Consider the following 22,794-nt stretch of genomic DNA (forward strand, 5'->3'; position numbering starts at 1 on the left):
AAATTACGGTGAACACATTAGGACTTTTATAATGCAGTCACAGACACTAGGTCCCATGAATTTTAATGGCCATTCACTGGCACTGGATGCTAAATGTTTTCGAGTACAGAAGGAACAAGACCTGCTTTCAAATGAGCTGTAACAATAAAGTAATCCATATTCTTAGTTTTTTCGGTAAAGTCACGTTGAAGAGAACCAACAAAATAATAAAATATATATAAAAAATTTTTGTTGTTTTATATATATTTTATTATTTTGTTGTTTCTCTTCAACGTGACTTTACCGAAAAAACTAAGAATATGAATTACTGCAGTCACGAAAGCTTTAAATCAAAATTTAATAAAGTAATCCTCTACAACCATTAATTTGTGTAGTGCACTGTTATGTCATTAACCTGTTTCCCTCTTTATTCAAGAAAGGGATGCCAATCATCTCGATTTAAACAACCAACTGTTAGGTTTTTGAAAGTGATACTAATTTTAAAAAAATAATAGATATCCAATCAGTATATACACTACCGCATTTTCCCGCATATAACCCACGGGGTATACCACTTTTTACAAACAAGACCCTGCGGGGTATATGGAGGTGCGGGCTATCCCAAAAATATTTTACACGTGTGACAAGTCATGACTCGTTTACAGTTTTTAATGGTAGGACTGTCCACTATGCAACACTTACCTTTGACTAAAGCACTGCTGAATAAACCACTCACACTAATATTGCACGTTATCAGGTTTTAAATGATTCGAATTGTTTGTACAATGAAATGATGTTTGAAGTGGGCGTACTTTGTTTACCGGCGACAGGAGAGCTGGGGGAGAGGTGGGGGGTGGGTGAGGCCACGGCGTTACCGTAGTGCCGCTATTGTCTGCGCAGTGCGCAATCTACCAGTGCTAAAACTATTTACTTATCTACCAGTTACGTGTTATTTATTTATTGGATATTTACTTTTCTTACTTATTTACTGTTTTAAGTTCACTCGTTTCTGGTTAATTTGTTTTCTTTGTGCAAGTTATGATTTTAATGTTAACAATTGATAGTGTAATGTATTACAAATGTAAACTTCGTTTTAATGATGGAATTAAGCTGCGGTAACGACGTTAAATCTATGAATGCATGCGGGGTATATGGAGGTGCGGGCTGTCTGAAATTTTGATTCAAAGCTTTCGTGACTGCAGTAATTCATATTCTTAGCTCTTTCGGTAAAGTCACGTTAAAGGGAAACAACAAAATAATAAAATATATATAAAACAATCAAAATTCTCACGACGTTTCGGCCATAACACAAACGGTTATCATCAGGTGTGAAAAACCAACGGCAAGAAACATTTGAAAGAAGTGTCGGTAGAATATCTGAAATTTGTTTTACACAAAATGCTATTTTTGTGGGGTATATGCGTCTGCGGGCTATATGCGGGAAAATACGGTACCAACCTTAAAATTGTATGTCGAGCACTCTAAAAACAGTCTTACTGCCCTAGACTTCATGCAGACATGTGAAACCTGGTCGTGTGATCACATGAAAGTGATAATAAAATTACTCATCTTGCTATCCCACCTATTTATGAAAGCCACCGTCAAGGAAATAACTCCATGTGTGGAATGTTCTCAATTCCCCAACCCACCAGCAAAGAAACAACACGAAACAAACTGCTTTATTTTACATTGTCGTCAATGTGTATTTAATTACAACACCGTAACGTCACACACCACCAGAGCATACAAAAGTGGGGCCAACACCAAAGAGCAATAATACGACACGATCTAACCCAAAAACAACGTCTATTATGGTCAACATTGGTCACGGAAGCCTACAACTTCTGAATGTTAATGTAGATGTTTATTGTTCACGTTATTCCTCGTTATTAAAGAAGCCTACTACTACTGGAAGTTAAACAGAATTGCAGACGTTTTTTTTTATTGGTCACTGGGTGTTGGCCGTGGGAAGGAATCGAACTCGGGTGTCCGGGGGTTCGTAGCGCGGCACAGTGGTGACCGCTACTACAACTACCGCTCCCCAACGCTCGTTCAAGCAGCAGCAGCAAGGCAATGACGAGCGTATATCACTCGCACTGAGACTTAAACATCATGAAACTATGTCCTAATTGGCATATAAAAAAAACAATCAAACTGTGTTGACTATGTAGATTAGTGACTGCAAGGGTTGCGATTCGAATCTACGCATCAATTAGATTTGAAGCTCAATGATACTGGGAGGAACCTCCTGGTTACACCACCAGCCCACAGGGGATTATTGTGTCCGTCCGTCCGTCGTGCATCCAAAAATGGGAGGGGTGGGGCTGGGTGGAGAGGGGAGGGTGGGGAGGGGCTGGGTGGGGAGGGTGGGGAGGGGCTGGGTGGGGAGGGGAGGGTGGGGAGGGGCTGGGTGAGGGGTGGGAGGGGTGGGGCTGGGTGGGAGGGGTGGGGCTGGGTGGGGAGGGGCTGGTCACCCCGTGGTGCCCTTATTAAACTCAACGTGTAACCTACTCACGCCAGCTAGTGCCCGCCCTCACAGTCGGGCATATTTGCGGAATACACCACGTGGTGCCGCCGTTGACCCTAGCCATTGACCGAGCAACCCAACGTTCCTACCAGCTCCCTCCGCAAGAGAATGTGTTTGTTCATAAACCCACTGGACTATTTGGTGACCAGGTGGACGGCGGAACAATTTCATTCTAGGAATGGATTGCGTCGAGTCAAATTGCATTCTGAGTGTGTGGCGTGTGCCAAGTGCATTCATTGCATGTGCGATGAAGACTTGTCACACTTATCTTGAGATGGTTTCTTTACTGTAGAAACGCGTTCACTCAAACAGGCGGAGACCTCCACTGCAACAGCCCCGATTCTCCCACGCATCTCCCCAATTCCCGAACGGTCTCGCTTGTTCCAGAGGCTCGCTCCACCGGCAGATTCTACCGTCGTTACCTCGTTCCCATAGCCCACCAGTCGAACGACATCAACATCTTTAACAACAAAATCAACATCATCAACATCATCAAAATCAACATCATCAACAACAACATCATAAACATCAACAACAAAATCAACAACGCCACAGCCACGACTGCTCCTACTACCGCTGATACTGCGGCCGCTGCGACAGACGCCACTGCTGCCACTGCTGCCACAGCTGCCACTGCTGCCACAGCTGCCACTGCTGCCACAGCTGCCGCTGACGCTGACGCCGCTGCTGCTCGAGGAATCTTTGTGACAGGAAGTGCTCCCTGTCCCAGCCGTCATTCTTGTAGCTGGCGTGGAGCTTGCGGTGAGCCCAGAGAGCGGTGAGCAAAGCCCTCGCTGCAAATACATCCTGGCTCCATGCCGTCCTGATGCAGCACACACACACACAGATGCACAAAGGTAAAGACAAAGATCCCCCGTGTAGCCTTAACAGACTGTAGGGGCGAGTGCTGTTAGCGAGCACCTATGAAGGCCGGCACAGTACACGAGGGGGTGGGTGGCCAGCACCACGCCCGGCCGCCTTTGTCTCCCCAGTGGCGATGTCTACACACAGCACCAGGTACTCATTTGAGGCTGAGTCGACCTAGGGGAGGCCCAGGACCGGGACCGGTTCAAATAATCGTCACCGGTGTTGGCCGTGAGCGGGAATCGAGTCGCCGGGTTCGTAGCGCAGTGTAGCGCTAACCACTACACTACCGCTCCCCAGACACACACACAGACACACACACATACACACAGACACACATACAGATACACACAGACACACACATACAGACACACAGACACACACACATACACACACACATACACAGACACACAGATACACACAGACACACACAGATATACACACACAGATACACACAGACACACACAGATACACACAGACACACAGACACACACAGACACACACAGACACACACAGACACACACGGACACACAGATACACACAGACACACAGAAACACACAGACACACACAGACAGACAGACACACACAGACACACAGATACACACAGACACACACAGACACACACAGATACACACAGACACACACAGATACACACAGACACACACTGACACACACAGATACACACAGACACATACAGATACACACAGACACACACAGATACACACAGACACACACAGACACACACAGAGATACACAGACACACACACACACACACAGACACACACACAGACACACACACACAGACACACACACACAGACACACAGACAACAACAACAACAACCGCCATTCGCCACTAAGTGGCGGTGACGTCACCACGACGCTTGTGCCAGGCTATGTGCACCCTGAGGCCACGTGAAGTGTCGAACGCCCGCTGGCAGGAGGTCACGGGGCAGACCCAGGTGCCACGGGTCGACTGACTGAGATGACTGGCTGATGCACCACCTGTGCCCCCTACTGTGCCAACCTGCTGTGCTTTAGCCACCCGGCGCTCCGCTCGTTGTTCTGAGCGTCGCTCCTCCGCCCTCCGTTGTTGTTGGAGGGCGACTGCCTCCAACTGCCCAGTAGCATCCTTCACGAGCCTCCTCCACAGAGGCCGATCTTGACACCGCTGGTACCAGTCATCGGCAAGTCCACTCAGCTCCACGTCCTCCTGTACCACATCACTCCATCTCTTCTCTAGCCCGTGCCGCGCCCGCTTAGCCCCCTCAATCCGGCCGAACAAAAGCTGTTTCGGCATGCGGTGGCTGGGCATGCGGGCTACATGACCCAGCCATCGCAGCCTTGCCCGCCGGAGGAGCTCACCGATGGGACCTTGCCCAGATCTTTCAAGGATTTGTGAGCTCCTCACACAATCCAGTCTGGTTAAACCCAGGATGGATCGTAGGCAGGCCAGCCTAACTGTTTCTAACCGGTGAAGATGTTCCATTAGGGGGGTCCACGTTTCGCAAGCGTAGAGAAGGGAGGGAATGACCGTGGCCGAGAAGACCTGAAGCTTAGTGCGGAGCGATAGAACAGGTAGCTTCCACAGCGTCACGCAACCGATGAAAAGATATTGCTGCTCGACTGATTCGGAGTGAGACCTCTGCTGTTAAACTGGAGCCGGTCATGAGCACACTGCCCAGGTATGGGAAACTCATACTATTTGGTTCTATTCGGTAAAGTCCCGTAGGTAAAAAATAAATATGGGAATCTCTCTACTCTCTCCACAACTGCCCCATCACCGATTGGGAGTTGTGGGGGTGGAGTGTCCGATGGTACAAAATACCCAGGCAGGTGCTTAGTTTTGGTGGGGGTGATGGTAAGGCCCCATCTCTTAGTGGCACGCTCCAGTCTCAGCAGCCAGCATCTCCAACTCCTCCTCTGAATGAGCTGCAATTACCAAATCATCGGCATACATAACGTGGTTGAGCAATAGGGAGCCATCCCTTGACCACACCTGGGCATCGATCAGACTCCCTTATATCTGTACCAAATGGAGATTCCCCCGGTACAGCTATTGAAGGCTTCACGAACTACGTGGTCAAAATAGATGTTAAATAATGTGGGAGCCAGAGGACATCACTGTCGCACCCCGGCCACGAAGTTCTACCCGGGCCCGCTCACCATCATGAAGGTCCTTAATGACCATGAGCAGAGGGTTAGGGACTCCAAAAGCACTAAGAACAAACCAGAGCCCAGGCCTACTGATGGTATCATAGGCCTTGAGCAGGTCAAAAAAGCGGAGATGTAGAATTTCCTACACTTCTGCTGTAGCAGACCGATAGAAAATATGGCATCTTTGCAGGACCGTCCTTTCCTGAAACCGCAATGGGGCTCTGCAAGCCTCGCCTCAGCGTGCCTGGCAAGGCGATGTTGAATAATCCTTGCAAGGACCTTTCCCGGCACACTGAGGCATGAGATGCCCCTGTAGTTGTTACAGTCTGTGCGGTCCCCCTTCTTAAAGAGGGGGACCACCAGGGCATCCTTCCAATCCTGCGGAACCCGTCCAGTGGTCCAGACTGCTGTTATGATGTCATATAGGGCAGTCTGTGCACAAATGCCACCCTCCCTCAGCATTTTGCTTGGGAGATAATCTCTACCCAGTGCCTTTCCTGGTCTCAGACTCCGGATCGCCTTCAGTACTTCTTCAACAGATGGCACCTCAGCCAGCCACTCACAGGGGGTGCCTTCCTCTTCCAATATATGAGGCACCGCAGCCTCAGCAGGGTTATCCCCACTTTGTCCCACGATGTTTTCCAGGTTGGGGGATTTCCCCTCCCCTAGGACCTCCCAAAAAATGCTCAGCAAATCTTCAAACCTGTTCCTGGGGGTCGGAGATTGGATCACCGTTTTTTCCCCTAATGATGGTAATAGGTGTGACGCTGCAGGTTACTTTTTTGATGGAGTTAAATATAGATTTGTGATCACGGGCCACTGAGGCAGACTCCATCTCCTCAGCACCCCGCGACCACCACCCATCCTTGCAGCACCTCACGGCTCTCCGAACCTCCGAGCGAAGGCTGCGGTAAACCTCCTCATTCTCTGACGTTGTTGTTGGAGGGCGACTGCCTCCAACTGCCCAGTAGCGTCCTTCACGAGCCTCCTCCACAGAGGCCGATTTTTACACCGCTGGTACCAGTCATCGGGAAGTCGACTCAGCTCCACATCCTCTTGTACCACGTCACTCCATCTCTTCTCTAGCCCGTGCCGCGCACAGACAAAGATACCCCGTATAGCCTTAACAGACTGTAGGAGCAAGTGCTGTTAGCGAGCGCCTTTAAAGGCCAGCACGGCACATGAGGGGGTGGGTGGCCAGCACCATGCCCGGCCGCCTTTGTCTCCCTAGCGGCGATGTTTACACATCGCTCCAGGTACTCATTTGAGGCTGAGTCGACCTACACACACAGACACATATCCTTGTGCGCCCCACCCATGGTCTCACCTGGTCGTCGTCCTCACGGTCAGTGAGCAGCGTGAGGAGTGAGCGCGGCGTCCCAGCCGCCCTCACCACCGCCACCGCCCACTCCTCGGGTTGCTCGCAACCACCACCGCCACCACCGCCACCACCACCACCAACACCACCACCACCGCCACCACCACCAACACCACCCCCACCACCACCATCACCACTGCCACCACGGCCACCACCCCCACCAACACCACCACCACCACCACCGCCACGACCGCCACCACCACCACCAACACCACCACCACCGCCACCACCACCAACACCACCACCCCCACCACCACCAACACCACCACCGCCACCAACACCACCACCGACAACACCACCACCACCAACACCACCGCCACCAACACCACCACCAACAACACCACCACCACCAACACCACCACCGCCACCACCCCCACCAACACCACCAACACCACCGCCACCACCGCCACCAACACCACCACCCCCACCACCAACACCACCAACACCACAGCCAGCGGCGGTGGTGTTGGTGGTGGTGCAGCAGCAGCAGCGTCTGAGAGCGCCCAGGAAGCCGCGCCACCAGCGGCACAGCGGGGAGCCAAGCGGCAGTGCGGCAGCAGCAGCAGGGACAGCAGCAGGAGCAGCAGCAGGGACAGCAGCGGCAGCAGCAGCAGGGGCAGCAGCAGCAGGGACAGCAGGGACAGCAGCAACAGGGACAGCAACAGCAGGGACAGCGGGGGCAGCAGGGGCAGCAGCAGGGGCAGCAGCAGCAGGGACAGCAGGGACAGCAGGGGCAGCAGCAGCAGGGACAGCAGGGGCAGCAGCAGCAGGGACAGCATCAGGGACAGGGTGCGGAGCGTGAGACAGGAAGGCCGCGTTGGCCATGGTGGTGACAAAGTCCCTCGTCCTGGGGGGGAGGGAGGGGGAGTGGGGGAGTGGTGAGTGTACTTGTGGTGAGTAGTGGTGCGTGTACTAGTGGTGAGTGTACTAGTGGTGAGTGGTGAGTGTACTAGTGGTGAGTGTACTAGTGGTGAGTAGTGGTGAGTAGTGGTGAGTGTACTAGTGGTGAGTGTACTAGTGGTGACTGGTGGTGAGTGGTGAGTAGTGGTGAGTGTACTAGTGGTGAGTGGTGAGTAGTGGTGAGTGTACTAGTGGTGAGTAGTGGTGAGTGTACTAGTGGTGAGTGGTGAGTGTACTAGTGGTGAGTAGTGGTGAGTGTACTAGGGGTGAGTAGTGGTGAGTGGTGAGTAGTGGTGAGTGTACTAGTGGTGAGTGTACTAGTGGTGAGTAGTGGTGAGTGTACTAGTGGTGAGTGTACTAGTGGTGAGTAGTGGTGAGTGTACTAGTGATGAGTAGTGGTGAGTGTACTAGTGGTGAGTAGTGGTGAGCGCTGAGTGTAAACTCACCAGGCGATGCTGAACCCCCCGGACCCGGATCCAACTCCACATGACGAACCGGTTCCAAACACAAGTCGACAAGGAATTGATTCAGACTCTAAGTCGATTCCTCATGCAATTCAATGAGCAATCGATTTCTAATACAACTCTACAATCCGATTCCCCGTGCAAGTCAATGGGAGTCGATTCTTAATGCGATTAAAAAGGAGTCGAATCCTCACGAAACAATGTTGAGAATCAATTTGTACGGTGGAGTCACGGAGGTAAAATCAAATAAAACAAAATAAAAGAAAACAATTAAATCACGACGTTTCGGAGGCAACACAAGTCTCCTTCTTCAGGTGGAACAGACACACCGGAACATCAGTGTCAAGTGGACAGCTCAGTGACACAGAATTAGTAAAGTTGGACTACATGTTTATTTCTCGAAAGCATTTTGGCTGTAGACCAGTGTAACAAGTCAAAAATTTAACTGGAGGCTTTATTTCTTCCAGCAGAAGACACATGATATGGTAGCTGCAGTAAGCCACCCACCGCCGACACACACACACCCACGTGTATTTGTGGATGCACTAAGCCGACACACACACACACCTGTACTTGTGGATGCACTAAGTCCGACACACAAACACACACCTGTACTTGTGGATGCACTAAGTCCGACACACACACACACCGACCCACCTGTACTTGTGGATGCACTAAGTCCGACACACACACACACCTGTACTTGTGGATGCACTAAGTCCGACACACACACACACCTGTACTTGTGGATGCACTAAGTCCGACACACACACACACACCGACCCCCCTGTACTGGTGGATGCACTAAGTCCGACACACACACACACCGATCCACCTGTACTTGTGGATACACTAAGTCCGACACACACACACACCTGTACTTGTGGATGCACTAAGTCTGACACACACACCGACCCACCTGTACTTGTGGATACACTAAGTCTGACACACACACACCTGTACTTGTGGATGCACTAAGTCCGACACACACACACACACACCTGTACTTGTGGATGCACTAAGTCCGACACACACACACCCACCTGTACTTGTGGATGCACTAAGTCCGACACACTCACACACCGACCCACCTGTACTTGTGGATGCTAAGTCCGACACACACACACCTGTACTGGTGGATGCAGTAAGTCCGACACACACCTGTACTTGTGGATGCACTAAGTCCGACACACACACACACCGACCCCCCTGTACTGGTGGATGCACTAAGTCCGACACACACACACACCGACCCACCTGTACTTGTGGATACACTAAGTCTGACACACACACACACACACCTGTACTTGTGGATGCACTAAGTCCGACACACACACCGACCCACCTGTACTTGTGGATACACTAAGTCTGACACACACACACCTGTACTTGTGGATGCACTAAGTCCGACACACACACACACACACCTGTACTTGTGGATGCACTAAGTCCGACACACACACACCCACCTGTACTTGTGGATGCACTAAGTCCGACACACTCACACACCGACCCACCTGTACTTGTGGATGCTAAGTCCGACACACACACACCTGTACTGGTGGATGCAGTAAGTCCGACACACACCTGTACTTGTGGATGCACTAAGTCCGACACACACACACACCGACCCCCCTGTACTGGTGGATGCACTAAGTCCGACACACACACACACCGACCCACCTGTACTTGTGGATACACTAAGTCTGACACACACACACACACACCTGTACTTGTGGATGCACTAAGTCCGACACACACACACACACACACACCTGTACTGGTGGATGCACTAAGTCCGACACACACACACCGACCCACCTGTACTTGTGAATGCACTAAGTCCGACACACACACCTGTACTTGTGGATGCACTAAGTCCGACACACACACACACACCTGTACTTGTGGATGCACTAAGTCCGACACACACACACACCTGTACTTGTGGATGCACTAAGTCCGACACACACACACACCTGTACTTGTGGATGCACTAAGTCCGACACACACACACACCTGTACTTGTGGATGCACTAAGTCCGACACACTCAAACACCGACCCACCTGTACTGGTGGATACACTAAGTCCGACACACACACACACACACACCTGTACTTGTGGATGCACTTAGTCCAACACACACACACCCACCTGTACTTGTGGATGCGTTAAGTCCGACACACACACACACCGACCCACCTGTACTGGTGGATGTCCTCGAAGGACTTGGAGTTGTTGATGACGAAGACGCAGAGGAAGCGCTGGCGGTCGGAGACTGAAATGGTGGCGGCTGAGGAGCTTGTTCACTAGCTCACTCCTTGTTTAAAAAATGTTGCTTTGAAGGTCTCGCTCTCAAAATAACGCTCCCAAATAATCAACAGATATTGGTAGTGTGCTGCTATCGACCGCCTAGTGGGAAGGATGTTGAAGCTGCGTCTGCACTGAGAGAGCTTTTTGGGCGCCTCCCTAAAGGTGAAATAGTTTTAGTGGGTGATCTAAATTGGAATTGGCTAAACCCGCCGGCCGTGGCCACACATTTTGCAGATGAATTTAATCTGTTTCAATTAATAAATGTCCCCACAAGACCCAACCTAAAATATTCGGGACAGTCAACTCTGCTTGACGTCCTATTGACATATGCCCCTCACAATTTCACACTGACTGGTGTTCTGGGTAATAACCTTAGTGATCACTCCTTCATTTTTGGAGTGAGATCATCAGCCAGACCCAAAGCCCCCCTAAATTGGTTGAGAAGCACTCTATGATCACTTCAGCACTCAGGCATTTGCTAATAATGTGCTTCACTCGGATATTGACAAGGTCTGTGATATCCCCAACCTGATTACGGCTTGGGAGACTTTCAGGTACACGTTTCTCCAAATTCTTAACAAACATGCTCCGTTGGTTAGATTTAAAACTAAATGCAACCGCCCACCATGGTTTGATCATTTGATTACAAAGCTAATGAAAACTAGGGACAAGGCTTGGGCATGTGCTGAGAAAAGTAATTTGGTCAATGACTGGCTAGAATACAGGATTTTAAGGAATAGATGCGTCAAAAAAATACGGCATGCAAAAAATGCCTACTTTTCCTCCACTCTCCTGGAATCACATGGAAATGCCAGGATTTTCTTGAAAACAAATATATCGAAAAGGCATCCAAAACAGACAATCTGCCCGTTGAGCTTAACCGAAATGGGGAATATTTTTCAGATCCCCAAAAAATAGTTGACAATTTTAACCTTCATTTTTCTGAAGCTGGTAATCTTTTTTTATAATGTATTGGGAGTCACCTCTGCTCATGCAAATTCCTACACCCCTGTCCAAACATTAAACGAATTTAGTTTCCAGACAATCCACGAAAGTAATGTTCTGAAACAACTGTCTTACCTCAAAGGGTCTTCCTCTTCCGGAGCAGATAGTACTCCCGTCTTTGCTCTACTAACTGTTGGTCACCTAATATACAAACCTATAGCCCATATTTTCAACCTGTCCATCAAAGAAGCATCAGTTCCTCTAGAATGGAAACATTCCTATGTCCGTCCACTTCACAAAGGGGGCCCTAAAGATGATCCAAATAACTACTGACCTATCTCAATTTTGTCCCCGTTGATGAAAATTTTTGAAAAATTATTGACCTACCAAATTAGCAGTTTCCTGTCCACCAACAATCTACTACATCTAAAACAATCTGGGTTCGGAAAAAATACAGCACCACATCTGCTGCATTAGACTCTCTGAATCACATTTACAGTAGCCTTGATAATAAGCAGTACTGTACCTGTCTTTTTCTAGACCTGTCCAAAGCTTTTGATACAGTAGACCACAACACCCTGCTTAGTAAATTAAGTTGCCTCGGTTTTTCCGAAAACACAGTAAAATGGTTACAAAATTACCTCTTTTCTCGCACCCAAACTGTATTCACAGATGGTTGGAGGTCAAACAGTGTTAAGATAACAAAAGGGGTTCCACAGGGTTCCATCCTCAGCCCCCTTTTCTTCTCTCTTTATGTCAATGACTTGGGCACTGACCTGGATCATTCCAGGGTAAATCTTTTTGCAGATGACACAATACTGATTACTGCTGGCCGCTCTCCGGATGACGTGATTGCTAAGCTACAGGGTGATTTCAACAAACTACAACATCAGCTAGTTGCTCTTAAACTAGTCCTGAATACCTACAAAACCAAGGTGCTATGCTTCTCACCAGGACTAAAGCAGGAAGTCATGTTTCCCCAATTACATTCCTTAAATAATTATAAAATAGAGCAAGTCAAGATCTATTAGTATCTTGGGGTCATCCTGGATTCAAAACTGCATTTTGAAGATCACATTGATTATATTGGTAAAAAGACAAAAATAAAAATTGGTTTTCTGTATCGACACAAGCACTGCTTCCCCCCAATGTTCCGTTTGGAATTGATAAAAGCTACCATACTGCCTCTACTTGACTACTGTGACATCGTGTATAAATCAGCCCCAAGTACTGTACTGAAGAAGCTTGATTCCATCTATCACTCGGCCTTAAAATTTACATTGAACTGCACATATAGGACTCACCACTGTGATCTCTACATTGGGTCAAACTTAACGTCTCTTAATGTTCGACGGCTTGTGCACCAGATCTTATTTATTCACGATGTACTTACCAAAAAATCCACAGACTACCTGCTGGATCTCCACTCTATTTCAAATAACAAATTTGACCTCAGGTCTTCGCTCATTTACCAGCTTCACATTCCCTATTGCCGTAGGAAGGGCCTTTGCTATTGATGCCCCCAGAGTCTGGAATGCTATTGCCAATAAACTGCAACTTGAATCGCTACCAATGAGATCTTCTCTCAAAACTGCTCTCGAGGAGTTGTACACCCCTATCTGCCACTGCTATTCATTGGCGTAACATAAAATAAAATGTTTCGCTCCGGATGACGCTGCAAAGTATTATCTGTATTTTGATTTAGCGTGCTGATCTTAAAGGTACATTGAGTAATTTGATACTCAGACCGATGCTTCTGTTGTTGTGGAGTAACTCATGCAGCCAACTATGGCTCTAGGATTTGGTGTTACATGTTATTTATGTAGTTAATTGTAAAATTCGGTCACAGTCCCTGTGATCACTGTTACGCTGCAATTATGGCTTTATTTTTTGGTGATTTGGAAAACGTTTTTAGGTTTGGACATGTTTGTTTTGTTGTAGTACGGAGTTAAACTGATGGCCTTAATCTAAGTTTTTGTGGTTGTTGTTTGACTTGCATCCCACTGGGATTTTTTGCACACAGCGTTGGTGTACGGCTACTTTTTTCAGGAATATTTTGCTGTTTTTTTCATGGATTTTCTGTTTGCACAGTCACATAGTCACTTTAAGATGTTTTTCTTGTTCGTGTTTTTGTTTGTTGTGGTTGCACCCGATTCAAGAGCCGAATCGCTCACAGGGCTAAAATAAACTGAAAACTGAACTGGGCCTTCAAACCGTCACGGAGAGACGCGGGTGGAGGAGGGGCGGGGTTTGAAGGGGGCGTGGTGGAAGGAGGCGGGGCGGAGTGGAAGAGGGCGGGGCGAGTGGAGGGGGGCGGGGTGGAGTGGGTGCAAGGGGCGGGGTGGAAGGAGGCGGAGCGGCGTGTAAGGGGGCGTGGTGTAATGGGGCGGGGTGGGGGTGCAAGGGGGCGGGGCGGGGTGGGGAAACGCCCCTTGGTTTAAAAAAACGCCGCGTATTTCGATTGGTCGAGAGGCGTGCACGTGACCCGCTTTATATTTCATGCAGTTCACATTCCTGGTTCTTTCGGTAAAGTCACGTAGATAGAAAATAAAAATTAAATTAAAAATAACTAAAATGAAACGCAAAGCAAAAAACCCACGACGTTGAGCGGAAGAGAAACAAATCCCCCTCCCCCTCCCCCCACAATCCCGCCCACTTGGCGCTACCCAGAGTGCATTGCAGTGCCAGTGGCGTGTCCGTGAACACGTGGGGGACACGCGGTGGGTTGTTGCCATCATCATCATCACCACCATCATCATCAACACCATCATCATCATCATAAACACCACCATCATTAACACCATCATCATCAACAACACCACCATCATCATCACCATCATCATCAACACCATCAACATCACCATCAACAACAACACCATCATCATCATAAACACCACCATCATCAACACCACCATCATCATCAACACCACCACCATCATCAACATCACCATCATCAACATCACCATCATCAACACCATCATCATCATCATCAACACCACCATCATCAACACCATCATCAACAACACCACCATCATCAACATCATCATTAACACCACCATCATCATCAACACCATCATCATCAACACCACCATCAACACCACCACCACCATCAACACCACCACCATCAACACCACCATCAACAACACCATCATCAACACCACCAACATCAACAACACCACCACCACCATCAACACCACCACCATCAACAAGACCATCATCATCAACACCACCAACATCATCAACACCACCACCATCAACAACACCACCATCATCATCAACACCACCACCATCAACACCACCACCATCAACACCACCACCATCAACACCACCACCATCAACATCAACACCATCAACACCACCACCATCATCACCATCGTCGTCGTCTCACGATCCGGGCCAAGTTCCCCCCTCCCCCCCCTCCCCCCCCTCCTCCTGCCCGGCCCCATCAAGGCGGCCCCACCAGCCCCTCTCGTCGCCCGTAGCCAGAGCCGGCGACCATGGCCACTTGGGCGGCCTGCATGGGCGTCAGGATGAGCTTGCTCTCCATGGCGGGCATCCGCTACGAGGGCATCCTCTGTGACATCAACACGGACGACTCCACCGTCGTCTTGGCGAAAGGTTACGCACTGGGGGGTGAGGGGTGGTTCACGGGGCGACTGTGGACACCCCGAAGCTGCGGGTTAGGGGTTTAATGAAGCCGCTTGAGTCGTCCTAACAGGCGACTCGCTCGGGCAGCAGCAGCAGGAGGAGGCCTTGGGGCTGGGGAAAGTTTGCCAGGAGGAGGTGAACGTGTCGGCGACGTTGTCGCCTTCTGGACAGATTGGTGTGGGTGTCGTGGGGTCAATGTGTGGGGGGGGGGGTATTAAAGAGGGGTTTGACCCTTTTCAGGGCAATCAAACAGGAGGTGTTAAGATGCTCAAACGACAAATAAGATAGTCTTTGTTTTTTTTTCGGTAAAGTCACGTAGATGAAAAAAATCAATAAAATAAATGAAAAGAACTAAATGAAATCATGATTGTATTGGATTGCTGTATGTACTTTTGTGTTTTCAATTAACCTGGATTTGTAAGAGAGTCCTTAATCTCAGTGGGAATTGCCCAGAAATGTTTAAAATGACAGCCATTGATGCGTCACGTGGGGGTCAGACATTTGTGACGATGTGTGACGAGGGGCGGTGGGGAGTTGAGAAATGTGACGTCACATCAAAATTCGCAACTTTAAATATAGACAACACGTTCTACTTATCTTCTTGGTTCTTTCGGTAAAGTCACGTAGAATGGAAATAAAATAATAAAAATAAAGCAATAACATTTTATTTTTAAAAAAATTGTATAATGCTTATTATTTATTTATTTTCCCATAAAATACAACGTTATTTTATTATGTTTTATTTTTATTATTTTATTTCTATTCTACGTGACTTTACCGAAAGAGCCAATAAGATGAATCCCTGCAGTCACGAAAGCTTTAAATCGAAACATTCTACTTAATCAAATAGACTTGTTAATAAATGTTTTCACCTTCAACATCGGAGTGCAGCACCACATTAAATACGCACTACAATGATAATAGTTTAAAGAGATTTGAAGCGTGTTTTATATACTTTTTTTGGGGGGGGGGGGTGGCAAAAATCGTCCAAAATCGCGCGACGTCATTTATGGCCGGCGCCTCTAGCTGTACTGGGGCAAAGTTCTTCAACTCGTCACCCGCTTAATCACGAATGTTCTGAGGTTGTTGTTCTTGCTGATTCTGGGTCGCAGTGGTTTCAAGTATTTTTCAACGAAGGTTATTGGGTGCACAGCCGTTTCAATACGGGCACACATTGTTTCGTCCGTCTGTTTGCGTTTCTCCCTTGCGACGGGACCTCGTTGGCTAAACGTTTATATTTATAAGGGCAGGGGGTGACCAATAAGGGTTTGAATCGATCTGTAACAATCTAGGGGCACTGATAAGGGGTTGACAGCTATGCCAACACGAACGCGCGATTAACCCCGTTGACCTGAACAAGTTCGTGGTTTCGGTGCGTGCGCGTGTTCAAGTTTCATTTATTAGGTATAGTCCTGTGAGCCATGCGAGCATCTTAAGTCGGGGTGCAACTGCAACAAACAAAATTTGAACACAGAACATCTTAAAGCGACGACGCGTAACAGAAACATTCTGGAATAAACCAGCAAATAATTCCACACAAAAACAACGTATTAAAACGCTGCGCGCAAAAATCAAGTGTTGAAGCCGGGTCGGTAGTCACAGGGCAATGAGATGCGGCTGGTCATAGACGGCACGTGACCCCGGCCAAAAAGCCCGGCAGGGTGCCGCTTAAGGGGCCGTCCATAAATGACGTCACGCGATTCTGAACGATTTTTTTGACCCCCCCCCTGCCCTCAAATATGACGTCACAAAGCTCTGCCCCCTCCCCCCCGCCAAAATAAAACACACTTCAAATCGCTTTAAACTATTGTTGTCATTGTTGTGCGTATTTAATGTGCCGCTGCACTCTGATCTTGTAGGAGAAAACATTAAAAAGTCTAATTAAGTGGAACGTGTTGTCTATATTTAAAGTTGCGCATTTTGATGTGACGTCACATTTATCAAACTCCCCCCCCCCCCCCCCCCCCCCCCCCGGTCGTCACACGTCGTCACAAATGTCTGACCCCCCCCCCCCCCCAGGTGCGTGACGTCATTTCTGGACGGCCCCAAAACACTCCAGCGCTGTCCTACCAGACAGTCTCGACCCCTTCACCTGATGAAGGCCGCTTGTGTTGTGGCCGAAACGTCGTGAGAATATTATTGTGTTATTTTATTTTATCAATTTATTATTTTATTCTCATTCTACGTGGTGACTTTACCGAAAGAACCAAAGAAGAGGCCCCAAAACAGTTAATTTGGAAATGTTCCAGATTCATTTTTGCCTTCGTTCACAGATCTGGGCCAACGGCACCTGTCTGGATTAAATTGGCACAATGGAGAACTTCTTTGCGACGGTGATGATAGGGATTTGTGATGTTGATACCCATAAACATTCAATACCTGCAGGCATATGGCTTATGGATGACGGGCTATTGGTTGGTTTTAATACAGCTAAGACATAATAAAATAAAATACATATAAAATAAATTTCATTTATATTTTATTTAAATAAAAATAAAATAAATTTCATTTTTATTTTATTATGTTTTATTTTTATTATTTCCGTTCTACGTGACTTTACCAAAAGAAACAAGAATATTTAATACAGCTTCTGGCAGGAAATAAATGAATCTCAATTTTTGGCTTGCAGAGTTGAGAAATGTGTGCAGCTCGGAACCCCGCGAGCTAGATTTGATTCCTGGCTACAGACAACGTCGTCGGTGGTGGCCTTGTATCCCAACTCATTCTGGTTTTCGCGTAGGTAGACTGCCTTCAAGTGAAGTTACCTGGTGCGGTGTGTTAGTAAAAAAGATGATTAAATCAGCACTGGGGAGGATGAAGGTAGCTGAACCAGCTAGAAACTATTTTAAACAATTGTTTAGGTTGCGGGTAAGGCCCACTTACTATACTGCTCTTTCAGAAGCGACCTCCCCACAAATGGTAGGTAACGCAACGAAGTGGCTTATCGAAGGACCTGGAGGGGGGGGGGGGGAAATCCACTCGACCCATGGGAAGAGAAAACCTCGCTGACTCCAAATATACAGCAGGTGTTGTCAGGGTTGGGATGAAACGCATGACCTTCGATATATACCAGGCGAGGTAGTTAACTTCTCACCACAGTGGCGCCCAAAACCCACAACCACGCACCTGCTCCGACCTGCATAGGTGCTCTCGACCGTAACAACGCTTGACCAAACGGGTACGTGGAGGTCTGTACCGGCGGCGGGCGTCTTTGTGTGTGCGCAGTGCGCTTGCGCGGGACGGAGGGGCGCCCCGCCGACCGTCCCATCGCCCCTCGCGAGGAGGTCTTCGAATACATCGTCTTTCGCATCAGCGAGATCAAGGACTTGACCCCGTGCGAGTACATGCTGTCCGCTCTGCACCACGACGTGGCCATGGTGCAGGTGAGAGGTGCAGGCGCTCTTTACCATTCAACTATTTATTGTACCATGTAAGGCCCACCGAGCTACTTAACTCTCTTTTCAGAAGCGACCTGGCCACAAATGATTTGCTCAACGAAGCGGCTTATCGCGTGGACATTTCCAGCAGCCAAATGCTCCAAATGCACGTCGGTTCTAAAACGTGGAGATAGAAACTGGATGACCCAGAGAAATCCACGTGACCACGGGGGAGGACGTTGCAAACTCCAAAAATATGCAGGCGTCGGGGGTCTGGATCAAACCCCATGACCTATTGTATTCCAGGCGCGGTAGTTAACATCTTGCCATGGTTTAGGGGAGCGGTGGCACAGTGGTTGATGCGCTGCACCACAAACCCGCCTACGACCCACCGGGGTTTGATTCCCACTTACGGCCAACGCCAGGTGACAATTATCTGAAACGGTCCCGGGCTTTTCCTGAGGTCTATCCAATGAGCACCTGGTGCGATGTATAAACATCGCCACTTGGGAGAAGGCGGTCGGGCGTGGTGCTGGCTTCCCCACCTCCTCCGTGTGCTTTGCCGGCCTCGTAGTTGCTCGCACTGCACTTGCCCCGAACGTCCTTTAAGCCTTTAAGGGACATCTTTGGCAACATGTTGACAAAATGTGGAAAAAAAAGTCAACGCTGATCGGCTGCATTTCGGGCAAATTTTCCCTTCACGGCACTGGAATCGAGGAAGCCAGAGATGGTGGAGAATACGAGGTTGGAGACTGCACTTCACACTCGGGGGGCTTGATGAAAGTTGCATTTGAGAGTTACAATAGTTAGCTAACAGTGGTAGCTGTGGAGGGTTTTTACAGGTTGAGGAGGAGGAGATGGAGGAGGCTACCAAGATCCGAGCCCGGGTGCCAGCGTGCCAGTGGCTGAATTGCGCAACCCTTGGCACCTGGTTGGCTCTCGGGTGATGACATCGCAATTATCCCTCCTCCTAAGACCAGTGGTTCTCTGTAAGCCATCTGGCTACCATGAGAGATTCGTTCATGAGGCTATCCACATATACAAACACAGAGACAATTTCAACCGAGAGGAAGGAATTCTGGCTTAGCAATCATTGGAAGGATTTGATAAACCATTTCGGGTCTTAATTGATTGTTCACGCTTACGGTGGCTTTCAGACCGCATCCATTATTTTCGTCTCCCCCCTCCTCTTTTCCGAACATAGATGGACTCGTCCATCTGAATAACTGCCAAATCGCTCTCCGTGGTGCTAACGTTAAAAAAAACCCTGCCACTTTTAAAAAAAAAAATGTCTTGCTGTGGTTTTTACACCTGATGATGATTGCTTGTGTTGCAGTCGAAACGTCGTGAGAATTTTAAAGTTTCATATTTTTATCATTTTATTGTTTCCCTTCTACGTGGTGACTTTACCGAAAGAACCAAGAAGGTGCATAAGAAGTTTGACATGCGTACGTCGTCGTGATTTGTTCTAATTGCTGCCTAACCCACCCTCACCCCCCGTCCAGTCCTCGCCGGGCACCCCGGGGGGGGCCGCCGCTCGCTGCCACGCGCGCGGTATCGGAGCGGCGGCGAGCTGCCACTCCGCGCCGGGCACGCCGACCGGACCCCCCCGCGGTGCCACGGGCGGCCACCCGGGCCACGCGCGGCACGACGCCTGGGCCACAGCAGTCGGGCACCGTCCCTTCGTGCAGCCTGCGTACGGAGGAGCTGCGGGTACGGGAGGGGGGGGGGTGCGGTGTGCGGTAAACATCGGCACTGCAGGGCTGCACCTTTGCCCTCTTAATGCCACGTGGTTTCCGTTGCCCAGTGGCCTTGCCTCGGGTTGTTTTCGCCTTTTGCTCGTTTAGAGGCAACTGCGTGATTTCAATGCGATCTTAATTGAACGCAGTTGAGTTGCAGCTATCTTCATGGAATTATTTCCGTAAGCGCATGCAGGAAAATAAAAGGCTCTGTGTATAACAGCTCGATGATGATGATAATGCGTAGTGCATGCGGACGAGCATTTTTGTTTTTACTTTGCGCTTGATGGTGATACCCAGTGATTGTATTTTAAATTGTCGCCTTTTCAAAATAACCCGTCATTTAAAGCGTTATTATTTGGTGCCCTGTCAATGAACTGCTCGGCGAAGGCCGCGCTGTCTTGTCATGTGGGGTGGGGTGGTTATTTCACCTGCCACGCTTCACTTGTGCGGTTGTGGTGAATGGGAAGGTGGGGAGCCAGCCACCGATTTGGATATAATTCGCTCGTGATGTGGCTGAGAATCGAGTTATTTTTTGCGTCGTTGGGTTCGTAGTTGTGCGAGAGCCACTCTTCTACCACGAGATAATACAAATGTGGTGCTAAATGGGTTTTGTTGTTTGCAATAACGGCGTTTATCAAGAAAGCCGCTTTATTCAACGATCATTTGTGGTAAAGTGGCTTCTGAAAAAGTGCAAATATAGCTCGGTGTCTTGCCTGATAAAAAAAAAAAACGTTTTAAAATTACCCCTCTTCCACAACTTAACCCAATTAAGATTTGCACCAACAAAATTTAATTGCGGCTTCAAGGTCCTGCACGATGCATTTCTCCATGGCGATGATGAACGAAGACTTTCTTTTTTAAAATCTGTGGTTTTGTGAGAAACGAGGTTGCCAGAGGCAACTTGCTATATTGATCTCAACGAGGTGCTATCGTGGTGCTGAGGTTGTGGCCACCCTGTTCACTGGCTGGGTATTGAGAGAAGAGAGGATTTCTGATCGGATCTCCACCTGCATCTTTTACCAAACACCTGATGCCCGATTTTGTAATGTCCAATGAGACGTCGTACGGAAATATGATTGTTTTTTTGGGTTTTTTTCAACATTCTGGTTTGCCGAAACCACATAAATTGGTGTGGTGCTCCAGGTGACAAATTTGATTTGTTGGGTGGCAGATGGTGTAGCAGAACATTGGGCATTGTAGAGCAGTACCCCAATTTACATTGGTGATGCGTTCCTGAAATGTGCGACGTAAATTTAAGCATTTTTTTCCCAAAATACCGTACATCAATAATGTATTTTGTTATCGAAAGCACAGTACATGTCGTCATGTACGACATCAACGGAAAGTCACGCTCCAGGTAAGGGCGGGAACATCGGTTTAAAATCGAAATGTAGGCGCTCGATTGGTCTGCGCAGGATAGCACCACGTGACCCTGGATCTTCGGATTCCCAGGGCGTCAAAGGGAGGGAGGTGAAAAAACGTTCAGGTGGTTCTCCAGCCATCCAGCCACCCCAGTCTGACTCCCGGCCGCTCGCGGCGTCCGAGGGACGCTGGCGAGCGCCGCTACGACTCGACCCCAGGTGGAGACCTCTTGGATCATCGTGCCTCCGACTCCCGCAGCTTCCGTGCGACACCGTGAGTGCATCTGCGAGTTGAGAAGTAGAGTGTGGGGGGTACACCCAGGGATTGAATAGGGATAGGCTACACGCTGCTCGTGGAATATTTACTACTGGGCCGCACAGGGTTTTCTTTAGACGCGTCATTAATAAACTTCAGTTCAGAAGATCGGTGCGGTGCGATTTCTGTGTGCGCGTGTGGGCGAACTTCGGCGTGGTGTCTGTGATTTTTGAGTGGAGCGACTGCGTGCGGGGCCGGGGTGCGTGAGAGAGCGAGCGCGGGGCTGCAGTGTGTCGGCCCGGGGTTGGTGTGTGAGGTGCGCATCTGTAGTGGATTCGAATTAGGTGCACACACAACTTCCTGGGAGGCAACACTTATTTATTAATGAACACAACAGTTAGCTCTTACATTACGCATAGGGTGGTGACCACCGACTTACTCTAGCTAACACACACTTCTCAGATACCCTAGGGAGGTACAGCCTCCTGTCTTGGCGGGACTTACACGTCTACCGCTATCCTGGAGTCCGCCGGCTGGGACCTACACACGGATCTCTTCTTGGCGTCTTCACGATGCATCTTCATTCTTGATACGGGCAGCCTCGAACCTCGTGAGGAGGCTGCTTATATGGGCCTCGGCGTGCCCAGGCTCCGCCCCGGCCACGCCTCCCTTCGAGAACCCTCTCGAAGCCCCCCCCCCCCCCACTTGCTGTCCACATGCCCCCCGAGGTGCCCTCTAGACCCCCGGCCCCCACTGGGGTCCAGTCACGTGTCCAGCTGGGGTCACAGAGAGGGCCACGACCTCACACCACCCTCGTGGCCTCCCGAGTCCAGAACCGGCCCTAACGTCATTCCCGCCTCCAGCCGGGATGACGTCATGTGTG

General features: G+C 49.1%; 2 protein-coding genes and 1 long non-coding RNA gene across 4 annotated transcripts; 1 reads left to right on the forward strand and 2 right to left on the reverse strand.

The window, feature by feature from the left end:
* Positions 1-1,657: 1,657 nt before the first annotated feature.
* Positions 1,658-6,998, reverse strand: LOC142920154 (uncharacterized). Its single transcript, XR_012938689.1, has 2 exons — positions 6,854-6,998; positions 1,658-3,329 (listed from the first exon to the last, which is right to left on the reverse strand). It is a non-coding gene; the product is annotated as an uncharacterized LOC142920154 (long non-coding RNA).
* A 36-nt stretch (positions 6,999-7,034) lies between these two features.
* LOC142920178 (uncharacterized) lies at positions 7,035-8,314 on the reverse strand. The gene is made up of 3 exons (XM_076062647.1): positions 8,251-8,314; positions 7,087-7,751; positions 7,035-7,040 (listed from the first exon to the last, which is right to left on the reverse strand). The coding sequence occupies exons 2-3, from the start codon at positions 7,681-7,683 to the stop codon at positions 7,035-7,037; spliced, it is 603 nt and encodes a 200-aa protein (XP_075918762.1). The 5' UTR covers positions 7,684-7,751; positions 8,251-8,314.
* Positions 8,315-14,187: 5,873 nt separating this feature from the next.
* Positions 14,188-22,071, forward strand: LOC142920218 (protein LSM14 homolog car-1-like). 2 transcript variants are annotated; one of them, XM_076062704.1, is made up of 5 exons: positions 14,188-14,247; positions 14,978-15,160; positions 18,401-18,558; positions 20,058-20,265; positions 21,747-22,071. In XM_076062704.1, exons 2-5 carry the CDS (start codon positions 15,025-15,027, stop codon positions 21,812-21,814), a joined length of 570 nt encoding a protein of 189 aa, XP_075918819.1. In that variant the 5' UTR covers positions 14,188-14,247; positions 14,978-15,024; the 3' UTR covers positions 21,815-22,071. The 2 variants fall into 2 exon arrangements, with proteins under 2 accessions (XP_075918819.1, XP_075918820.1); XM_076062705.1 differs by having other exon boundaries at positions 14,978-15,145.
* The last annotated feature ends 723 nt before the right edge of the window (positions 22,072-22,794 follow it).

This window comes from Petromyzon marinus, unplaced genomic scaffold (assembly GCF_048934315.1).
Source record: "Petromyzon marinus isolate PM22_M1 ecotype Great Lakes invasive population unplaced genomic scaffold, UKy_Petmar_22M1.pri1.0 PM_G_Scaffold_7, whole genome shotgun sequence".
In the NCBI taxonomy this organism is placed as follows: Eukaryota; Metazoa; Chordata; class Hyperoartia; order Petromyzontiformes; family Petromyzontidae; genus Petromyzon; species Petromyzon marinus.

Excerpts from the sequence above, each read along its gene's own strand:
- LOC142920218 (XM_076062704.1), top strand. The coding sequence starts at position 15,025 with ATGGCCACTTGGGCGGCCTGCATGGGCGTCAGGATGAGCTTGCTCTCC. Across the intron at positions 15,161-18,400 it reads GAAAGGTTACGCACTGGGGG|TGCGCTTGCGCGGGACGGAG; the intron begins GTGAGGGGTGGT and ends GTGTGTGCGCAG. Across the intron at positions 20,266-21,746 it reads TGCGTACGGAGGAGCTGCGG|GGCGTCAAAGGGAGGGAGGT; the intron begins GTACGGGAGGGG and ends TCGGATTCCCAG.
- LOC142920178 (XM_076062647.1), bottom strand. The coding sequence starts at position 7,683 with ATGCTGTCCCTGCTGCTGCTGCCCCTGCTGTCCCTGCTGCTGCTGCCC.